This window comes from Dromiciops gliroides, chromosome 4, assembly GCF_019393635.1.
Source record: "Dromiciops gliroides isolate mDroGli1 chromosome 4, mDroGli1.pri, whole genome shotgun sequence".
NCBI lineage: Eukaryota > Metazoa > Chordata > Mammalia > Microbiotheria > Microbiotheriidae > Dromiciops > Dromiciops gliroides.
Genome location: NC_057864.1, coordinates 212,939,601 through 212,950,857, shown reverse-complemented (window position 1 = coordinate 212,950,857; position 11,257 = coordinate 212,939,601). Strand labels below are relative to the sequence as shown.

The following is an 11,257-nucleotide window of genomic DNA, read 5'->3' as shown; positions in this document are numbered from 1 at the left end:
GGGGAGGGGTGGGGAGGGGGAGGAGATGACTGGGTTGGAAACATCTCATTCCAAATCGGATCTGTGGTGGAGAAGGCAAGCCGAATGGTTACCACATTTTTTATGCCAGGGAACTAGCCCGTGTCGATCCAGTTTAGCGGTTCTCGCTACCCATCACTGTGCTGAAGTACCTAGAAACTCACACTTCAAAGAAAAAATTATTTTAATCAGGGTTTGGGGAGGGGAGTTAGGAAAGGGTGGGTATATAGGGGGAGGGGACTTTTCCTAAGTTTATCTCTAATGTTGCTCAATTGTGACTCTCCTTTTTAATTTGTGGTATTGCTAACATGTGACTTTCTCCTCAGTGTTTTGTGTCAAGAGCAAGGGGTCTTGACATTTGGATAGTTTCAGATAAATGTGCAGTGTGGGATTGAAAGAGCCTCAGGTACTCAGTCCTTTTCTGGGACTTGTGTAAAATTACTTAATCTGGGAGACATATGGCATTACTTGGCTCAACCTAAATATCATTTTTTAATAGATTACTTTTGTTGAGGAAATGATAATTTCTCCCAAATGGTTTTGTTTTCTTGTCTACATGGGTCAACTTTTAAAGTGGTGTTTTTTATTACAAATTGCACAGGTCACAGTTCATTCATATGTGGCATCGAGAAGAAGAAACCAAAACAGTATCAATTGGAATAGAGGCTGTGGGTCAGCATATATGCATATTTGGGGGTTAGGTTGAAGACTTCCACTTTCTGGTCTTTGTAGGAAGCCGTGCACTTTCACATGGCTTACAGGACCTAATGGGGCATTTATTCATGGGTGGCTAGTATTCAGGCTTAATGATGATATAAGGGCCATTTAGGGTCTAGTTGGAGTCACAAAGTGTATCTTTGTTCCCTATGTATAAAAAAATACAACAACAACGACAACAAAACTTTCTGTTGCCTTCCATTCATATCTCCCTCTGGTTGACTGTGCAATACACCTCATTTTGGCCCAGTTTCTTGCTGGTAGCTTCCTCTAGCCTCCCAGTCTCCCTGGCTCTCTTAGAATAGACCCTCCCCAACCATCCGGACCAACCCCACCAACCTTCCTGCAGTGGTGCCCTAGGTTGACACACACCCACCTGCCCTCCTGGCTGGTGGACTGCCTGGGGCCCTGCTTGGCTGGCGGAGCCCGGCCTGGGAGAGGAGGCCGGGTGCAGGCCGCCTCAGTACGTGGTGCGACGGAGGCGCTGGGGACAGCAGCGGGCCCCCTGGCGGGCTGCATGCAGCCGGCGAGATGACATCTCCCTGCTCCTCTGTAAAATGAAAAGCAATAAAGAGCTGATGTCTTAAGCCTGGTTTCCAGCTGTTGAAATAAACTCCACAGAAGAGGCAGTTCTCCCCTCCCATCTCCCTTGCTTTCACACCATCCTATAACTTCCCAGGCTATCCTTGAAATACCCAAGAATTCTTCTTCCACTTAACCCACTGTGGATCTTAAAACCTAGATTCTTGGTTGTAGCCTGCCACTGAAAAGAGATCAGCCTCCCCATAATTGAGCTTTGGATGAAGACTACCCTGTTCCACCAGATGGATAAACTACGGCTTTGGCACCACCAAGCAGTATCAGAGGCAACTGTTAAAAGTGCCTCCCATAAAATACATCTCCCTCTTCTCCCTTTTTACTAACCTATTCCCCTTGTTTTTCCTTTGCTTTCCTTTCCTTTCTATCCCCACCTCTCCCTGTCAATGCCTTAAAAGCCTGCAAATGGCTGCCTGAGGCCCTGGCTGAGCTCTGCTGGTGGCCCTTAGGCCAAAAGAAGTTTTATTAGCAACCTTGCAATTTGATCTGGCATAGATCTAAGTGACTTTCAAGACTTGCCAAAGCAGCTCCACTGTGATTTAGGGGAAAGTCCAGCCTGAGAAAGCTGTTCCTGCCATTAGAGATGTGGAACAGGGTAGAGAATCCAGGCCTCTTGATGCTCAGTCCTCTGCTAGAAGTGAAGAAATGCAAGCATCTCACTTTCCGGTTCTGGGAGTATAGATAGCTATCTCAGTGCTCTGTCTCTAGAGTCTAGGTAGGAAGTGATAAGAGTGAGTTCTTAAAAGGGAGAGGAAGAGGCAGGCATAGAAAATAGATGGCCAACCTTGTTTGTTGGCTTGTCCATATGTCCAACTGGAAGGGGGAAAAGGACCTTCTTTGACCTTGGAGTCTGGGGGAAGGAAGAAGGAAAGAGGGAAGGGGCCCAAACTTTATTTCCTTTCCCTTTCATCGTGTGTGTGCATATATATATATGTAAAATAATGGGGCAGATAAGAGTGCTACAGGCAAAATTGAGGCTTCTTTCCTGTGGTTCCCAACTTTAGATGGCTGGCACCCTCCCAACTTCCTTTTAGGGTTTCTTCTGGTGGTTTCTTCCTATTTAGCTCCTGCCCTGGGTGCTTTCTCTTCCCCACACTTGAGTCTCTTTCCTGGGGCAGCTACATTGTACTGCGACACAAGTTGCTGAAAAACCTTAGGAGGGAACCTCATCCTCATTGAAGGGAAAGAAACAGCAGGTATTAATTATGTACGTCCCCTTGTCCTCCCACTACCTGAGAGCCAAATCCCTGGCTTTTGTGTCCCACACTTAGGGACCTAGAGAAGTCCTGCTGCTTAAACTGGAAATGTCAAGGTGTCTGGTATACCAGAAACCTGGGAAGCAACTCAGTTAACACTGCCTTAAGATTTCTTAAGAGCAGTGCAGTTGGGCACAGATGCAGCTGACATTGTTCTTTGCTCCTCTCACTTTGTTTTGACCCAATACTTTTGCCTTTTATTTTAATCTTAAGGAAAAATACTGATTTAAAGCAGTTAGTTCTGGACAGAAGCTACATTTCTTTTCTGGCTCTGTCCCCTGGTCTGAACTTTTATCAAAACTCTCCCAAAGGGCTATAGCTGAATCTGGCTCAGGCTCCTTAACCCCCTTGACCAAAGCAAGAAGCCACCATGGTCCTTCTTGCCTCACCCATACCTAAATACCCCTTCTTTTTTAGCTCAACTCTAAGATGCAGTCATATAGGATTTTCCCTCTTCCTGACCATGCCAGCTTCCCTAACCCATTCCCCCAATTCCTATACCCACTTACATTAGTGTGAATAAAGTATGACTGACCCTACTCTTTCTCCAGTCTCATTCTCTCGGAGAGATCAGAATCAGACAGAATGAAGAAAGGAGACTAGAGGAGTCAGTCAGTCTAGCAACAGCATAATAATGACTGTACTTGGCCATGCCAAGAGGAACCAGGAAAGCTTAAGCAATTTTCTCCAGCTTTCCTATAGAAGTCTTTTTTTTTTTTTGGAGGAAAAGGTTAAATAATTTTGAGATCAAGATAACTGAATGTTCTGGGGGTGGGACTGGGGAATGTGAAAGTGGTAAGCACCATCTTCAAAGATAACTCTTAGGACATAGATAATATAGCCAAAGATGGGACAGAAGGCCTACAGTTCTTAGCTCTTACACTTGAATGGTCTTGGTGGGAAGTGTCCTTCATTCTTATAGGTGAGGGGTTTGGTCTCCAAGGCCTGTGGAACCTCTTTTTATTATGGGTGAACTCTACCAGGGATAGGGAATGCCTGATCCTTCCACAGGTCAGATGGCGCCCAGGCTTGGTCTTCTGGGTAAGGTCCTTAATTCCCATCCCTGTGGATTACACCCTGAAGTGATTCCAATCTTCTCATGTTCCTACAACCAGCTTCAAATTTAGCAACTGAAAATCACCAAAGATGTAGGAGATAAAATGGTAAATACTCTCCCTTCGCTCCCCCTCCCCCATGAGTGCAAATAAAAGGACAAAATTAACTGGAGGCTAGTAAAATACTGTACTTTTTTTTTAATAGTCTAACTTTTTTTTTTTTAAGTACTGATCAGATACCAAAAAATATCTGAATGTTGCCCAAATTTCTGATGGACTGATGCTCCAGGAACATGAATGAAGGAGTTAAGTAAACTATACATCTCTCGTTCTTGTTCCAAATCTTATTTCAAAGGAATGATTTTTCAATCTATTCCCATGACAATGGGAAAATTCTTTAAACTTAACTCTGATCCTCAAAGTAGGGACCTCCCACGACCCTGGGTGATTGTGATGTCTTGAAGAAACAAACTTCCTAGCAAGCTTAGCTCTCTCTAGCTTCTAGATACTAGGATACCTAAAAGTGATGTTTTTCCCTTGTAAACTCTTCCCTGTCACTGTGGATCTTCAGTGGTCTATACAGGAAAATGTACTGAATAAGGGACCTAATTTATCTTTAAAACAAAGCTCTGTGTAGTACATAGAAAAAGTTTATGAGCAGGGGTTGGGCCAGGAAATGTGCTGTATGAATGGACCTGCTCACACATCATGATGGGCATTGGTCATTTTTCTGTTCCTAACATTTATTCTGTTCCTAAGAAAAATCTTTGAAAAATTCTCTGGTCAAGAAATCAACTGCTAAACAAAATCTCCTTTATGGATGCAAAAGCTCTGATAAGAAATGATGTTTTAGGATTTCCTCCCTTAGAAATGTTCTCTAATAGAAGGGGAGGGAAGAAAAGTCAATAGGAATAGAGCCCATTCTTCTCCTTTAACTAGCTACTGGGGGAGTAATGGAAAGCTCTTTCCTGGGCCTAGGCATTCCTTGCCCCCATTGGAGTCCTATGCAAATGAAGTTAAGCCACATACCTAAGTGTGCCTTGAAATTTTTGCAAGACCAACTTTTGTTTCAAGCTTATTATGTCTGGACAGTAACTAGGTGGGTCTGAGGGAAGAGAATGAGTAAAGGGATGGGATCAAGAGAGCATCTGAGCTGAGAACTATTCAGTTCAACAGTCCTGTGCCTATCCTGAACTGTCAAGTTCCCTCACACCTGGCTTCTGTGTAAATGCACTTTAAATGTGGCATGTGGATTTCACTGTGGATTTGTCACCTGCTTTTCTGGTGAACTACAGCACACTTGAATAAATATTTATGCCATTATAAGACTTGTGTTGAAAAAACCCTCTCTAATTACGACTTAAAGAGATGGAAGCATGGGGCAATTTACAATAATGAGATGGTGTTGCTTTGGTACTGTCACCACAATTGCATTTTATTTTTCAGAATCCCATTTCATTCTCTTTCTCTCCATGAAAAGAGATGGCAGAAGGGGTCTCTAGTCTACTGTGTTCTTTAGCTTTATGGAAGACCACTGACTCAGCTGCCTTTCCAATAACACCAGAACCTTTTTCTTTCTTTCTTTCTTTTTTTTTTTTTTTGGACCTTTTTATTTCTAATGTGTGTTCACACTTCTGACTTCCAGTTTCCTGGTGTAGGCATAACACAGCCGTTCTCAAATCATCATAGACAAATATTTATAAAACACCTACTACTAGCTGGCTATGTGAGTGTATCTCGGGCAAACTGGCTGGGAAGGACTACATTGGGGTCTTTCGATATAAGTTGTAGATAGTTGGAATTTGCTTTGATGAAAAGGAAAGACTTCCTGATGACTAGGGTTGTCTAAAAGTGGAATGCATTGCTTTGGGAAGCAGTGGGTTTCCTTTCACTGAAGGTTTTCAAGTGGAGGCTGGATTGACCACTCGTCAAGAATTTTGTAAAAATCATTTTTGGTCATATAGAGGTTCCATGATTATGGAGTCTGAGGTCACTTCCAAATTGGTGATTCTGTAACTGTACTAAGACCAGAATGCTCTTTACTCAGGACAAAGATAATTTCCTTCCCCAAAGTGGATCTTGTCAAACAAGGAAGGAAATCACTTTCATAAAAATAGTCTTCTACTGGTTCAAGTAGTAGGAGCCAATCTTTTTCAGTTAATTGTCCTACCTACTCTTGAACTGGGCTTCGGAGGTAGGTTTAACAGATAATAAAACAAACTAGAGAGGAAATGACTGCCAAGCCCTGCCTTTAATTTCTTTGAATAAAGAATGCGGATTCTTCAGTAAAGAGACAGGGTGACCAGTGGCCACATACTCTCTTTGCTGCTTTTCTGATTTTAACAGTCTGATATTTTTCTTCCCTTTTGGTACAGTTGTAGTGTTAGCTCACTTTTATGATCTATAAAGTGACTGGGATCACTTGGCTAATTCAACCATCTGGAAGGGAAAATTAGAATAACAGAATAACAGACCTGAAAATGGATCTGGAGAGATCATGTAGTTCAGCCTCAGGTTTTGCCTTTATAGTCAAACAACACAGGTGACAGGATTGTCTATTCTTTCCTTAAAACACTTGGGTTTCTCCTCAGTTTGCATCAATCTTTTGTCTAGACTACAACAGGGACTGAGATTCTACAATACCCCAAGTGGCCTGCTTCATAGCTGCTGGAGGGGCCATTTGGTTCTATTTCTAAATTACTAACCCAACTATATGGAGGGCTTTTACTGGGAGAGTGTTGACCAGTTAAATCTGATAATCCAATGATACCCATTAACATATTCTTAGAATGGTAAAGCTGAAGAGACCTTAGAAATAATTTAGTACAACATCCTTAGTTTTACCCCTGTGAGAACTGAGCCCCTGAAAGGTTAGGTATCTTGCCCAAGATTTACACAAGTAGTTGGGAGCAGAGCCATAAGCAGAACTCAGATTTTTGTTGCCAGGCCAGTAACACGATAGCACCCCTCATGCACCCTTTCTGGATTAAATGCTACTTACTCTATATGATCAGATCCAAGGGAGGACAAAGATAATAGGGGCAGAATAAAATAATTTTTGAGCCTCAGTAAAGCCGGCAGTTTCAAAACCAGGGATTCTAAGTGATAAGGTCAATGACTTAGAAAAGGAAATGGTACCAGAGCCAGGATAGCTTTTAAAAAAAGGGGTGTGTGTGTGTGTGATTCTGAACCTGCCCCAGAGACCTGGACCTTCAACAGACAGTAGGACTGAGCTAGGACCTTAGAGATAACTTGATTTAATCTGCACATTTTAGAGGGAAACTGAGGTCCAGAAATATTAAATCAGCTACCCAAAGGTCACAAATCCCACTTACGTCTTCTCAGCCTAACTCCAGTATTGCTTTCGTTGTTATTGTTTTTGTTTTCTATAGTAAAACATAAAGTAGTTCCTTCTATAGCCAGGCATAGTAGGAAGCTGGCTATGAGCCAAGCTATAGTTGTACCACCAACCTTCACTTGTTGAGTTGGATACTGAGAAGAGATCAGCTCACTGACCTATAGAAAGCAAAGAATCCTAGGTTCTCTCCTCATTCCTCTTTCATTACCTTGAATCATCTCTTAGGAAAGCAAGGAAGGGATAGTCTGTGTATAGTTGAGTGTCAAATAAGAAATTTTCCATTTATTTATTTAAAAAAATTTTTTTTTGGCAGGGCAATGGGGGTTAAGTGACTTGCCCAGGGTCACACAGCTAGTAAGTGTCAAGTGTCTGAGGCCGGATTTGAACTCAGGTACTCCTGAATCCAGGGCTGGTGCTTTATCCACTGTGCCACCTAGCTGCCCCCCCCCCTTTTTAAAAATTTATTATTTTATTTTTTTTTATTTTTGCAAGGCAATGAGGGTTAAGTGACTTGCCCAGGGTCACACAGCTAGTTAAGTGCCAGGTGTCTGAGGCCGTATTTGAACTCAGGTCCTCCTGAATCCAGGGCTGGTGCTTTATCCACTGCGCCACCTAGCTACCCCCCTCCATTTATTTTATAAATGTTAAAAGCACATATTACAAGTCTTGTAAATTCTTAGTATTTGCCACAATCTTAACAGTAGGTAGGACTCTCATTTAGCTTGACTTTTGGCAATGAGAAGTTATGCTATGGCTTAAAGAAACATGTAGAAGTGATGTATTTCTTCAAGGATCTCTCTAGCATCATTTTTCTTCCTACTGATTCCTGACAAGGATTTCAAAAAGCTCTTACCTCCTTTTAGGAATGTGTTTTTTACTTTTCTCCAGATTCCCGCCCCCCCCCCTTAAATAAAACAAATTGGCTTTTGGATTTAGAATTGGTCAAGGATGCTATAGAGAAGGGATACTACAAAGCATGGTAGACAGCATGTTGGATTTGAAGTCAGGAAGATCTGGGTTAAAATTCTACTGCAGATAATTATTTTGAGAATCAAATGAAATCATGAATGTGAAGCACTTGTTACTGTTCAGTCGTGTAAATGTTAGCTATGATTACTATTCTTGTTATACCCCAAATAGTGTTGGCCTAGATGACTTCTGAGCTCCCTTAGAAGTATAAAGTTCTAATGGTGATCTTAGTGTGGAAAACATGACCAGAAGACAGCAGATACATTTTTAAAACCCACAAAACATAAACATTCTCTTTACTATTAAAACAAGGCAGAACTTGATGGTGCCAATCTATTTCCTATTGAATGGTCTATTGACTACCAAGCAATCGCAATGCAAACAAAACCACTCAGAGCTGTTTTATGCTTGTGACTGAACAGAGTTTGGGTTGGGTTTCTAGTTTAACCCCCTCGGCCTTGGGGGAATGAGGAAAATTAAGTTTCATGTGCCCTCTTGTGGAGAGAGTATACATCAGTATACTTGATGGCTCATTTAAGATTCAGATGATCTCACAATGTTTACAGTTTGTAATGGGGATGAGTGAGATTCTGGGGTACTCAACTGGCAAATGGCCAAGAACAGTCTGGAAAAATTTGCAGGGAGTGAACCAAGCTGAAAACTGGTGAGGAGACCTAGATTCTACTTAGTAGGGCACACAGAGAGAGGCAAAAGCAAAATGAATGAATGAATTGAAGGGAATAAAGAAATAAAGGGAAAGGTAATGTATAAAATGTATATGAAGAGGTGGGTGGTCTCAGTAAGGAAGGCCTGGATTCAATGTACCAAGCAAGTGTGGGCAGAGGTCATCTTGTAGAAGGAAATTTCTTGTAAGGGGCTTCCTACACCAATGATATCAAAGGTCTAGTTAAAGTGGGGAAAAACCAAGTCAACCACTATCAAATCCACTATAAAACACTATTGGGGGGGGGGTAGCTAGGTGGCGCAGTGGATAGAGCACCAGCCCTGGATTCAGGAGGACCTGAGTTCAAATCCAGCCTCAGACACCTGACATTTACTAACTCTGTGACCCTGGGCAAATCACTTAACCCTCATTGCCCTGCAAAAACCCCAAAAGCCCAGAAACTATGAGGGATGAAAGCACAAGGTTCAAAGGGCTCTCTTGATGCTATCAGTCCTGCTACTAACTTTGACTTCACAGTGGAGTGATAGCATAAGGGAAGGGTTGATCTGAGAACTGCAGACAGAACAGAGAGCTCTAAATGTCCCATTTGGAAGCCAAAAGAATTTCTAAGACAAAGCTGCAGAGGAGAATTTGAAGCAGGGGAATGGGGCAGGGCAATTGAAGTCAACATAGCAATAGAGGGAAACAAACAAAAAAAGGTCTCAATAAGCCATCAAGAAATTTCAATAGCAGGACTGACAAACCTAGTAAATTGGATGGGAGGCAGAAAAGTTATTAGAAAACGGACTCAGTGGATCCTTATAGAACTTTACCTGACATACCTACAGATGCAGTACAAATAAAGCAGAACCAGGTCCCCCTAGACAACACAGGTATTAAATGAGCACCTTTCCAGAAAGCCCTCCTGTTCATTTGCTTAATATATCTCCTTGTTTGGTTGGGAAACAGGTAGGTAACTTCGGAGGCTCATTTCAAATTTAAGGCAATGATGAAGACCAGAATCCAGTAACTTTAAAAGCAGAGGCCCGTGCTCATACCTGTTTGCTGTGAGAAAGTGAGAACACTGCTAGAGGATTTCCTGTATAATCCAGGGGTTAGCCATTTTGTTTGGCTCTGCATCAAATCTAGGGATATTGCAGGGGAATTGAGAAACTTGGGCATAAGCATGTGACTATAAATGAAAGTCCCATGCAAGTCATGGCAACAGCTAGCACCACTCCTTAAACCCCTGAAACACCCCATTGAACGGCACCGTTGAGGCTCAAAGGTACTTATTAGCAGAATCATCTTGCCAGCTTCTTCCAGAGTTGCTTCAGCATACAGGGGAGAAGGGTGTAATGTGTATGGAGAGAGTGCAATGAGAAGACAGACTAGGAACCTAGGCTTTTGCTCATCCTGGGCAGGCTACTACAGTCAGGCGGACAAGGACAACAACAAATGATCTGAAGCAGAAACCCAAGGATTCTCCTCCAGCAGAGGGTGAATGAAGGGGAAGCTATCTCCAAATACAAAAACAAATGGATTTTAAAACAACATGGTTTGGTTAGCAAAGCACCAATAAGGAATAAAGCCATTACCTCTGCCAAGGAATAAAGCCATTACCTCTGCCAAGGAATCACTTGGGAACTTGAATCAAGGCCCCCATTCTGGGGCCTCTGAGCTTGTTTTCATCTCTCTAAAGTGGGGCAGATTGATACTCACCACTTTCTCCCCTAGGTTGCTGACCAGATTAATTTATGCCCTCTGGGCACAAGGCATTGTCTAAAGTTCTGTGAGTGGCTCTGAACTACAAGGCAAACACAAGGTCTTATACTTCTCAAAATCAGTAGTTTATTGTTTTTCAGATTCAAATGTGGGTTGATAGGAACTCTTGACTTGACTCTGGTATTCCCAAAGCTATGTGTGACAACAGGAAGGGAGGGAGGGAATTGGGTTTCCAACACAACAAATTGATTGTTCAACCTCTTAGTTCTTCCACATGCTGTCACTGTTTTAAGAAAGAACAGCCCAGGAAGTTGAGATGGTAAAGTGAAAGGCTACGATATAGAGTCTGACCTAGAGGATCTTGCTTGAACATATGTTGACAAGTTCTGACTTCCTCCTTTAAATATGAAGCAGCTTATCAACCAGGCATCAGTGCTGTATAAACAGCAGCAGCTTGGCTCTAAGGACTCTTGTATTAAAAGAACTAGACCACCAGAAAGCTGATCACAGGGACACTCAGTTGGATAGGGTGTTGAAGCACTATCCTGCCAGCAAGCAGAATGATTCTAAGCACCTTGCTTGTTCTTATATTTTTAATCTTCCAGGGAGTCTCTCCAACAACACTAATGGAAACTGGAATGACTCCTCCCAAAAGGGATACTCAAGCCAGTCTGTTCCCTTCCAAGAAACTAAATAAGCCACTAGAGACTGGGTGGGTCATTTCATTCCTCTGCATTTTGACCTACAAAACAGCATAGTACAGAAAGTGACAGGAATTAAGTTTTAAATCATTGAAATGAGCAATAAGGGTCTTTAGAAATTTCACATCTTCACACCATTCAAGTTCACTGGTAAAAAAACAAAACAGAGAATGTCAAATTTATAAGCAACCTTGTCA

General features: G+C 42.2%; 1 protein-coding gene across 1 annotated transcript in view; it reads right to left on the bottom strand.

The window, feature by feature from the left end:
• Positions 1-17: 17 nt before the first annotated feature.
• Positions 18-11,257, bottom strand: part of CSNK1D (casein kinase 1 delta) — a 65,482-nt gene continuing 54,242 nt past the window's right edge. Inside the window, exon 9 of the mRNA XM_044000348.1 lies at positions 18-1,285. Within this exon, the coding sequence (XP_043856283.1) occupies positions 1,196-1,285 (90 nt within the window). The 3' untranslated portion in view covers positions 18-1,195. The remainder of the gene's footprint in view (positions 1,286-11,257) is intronic.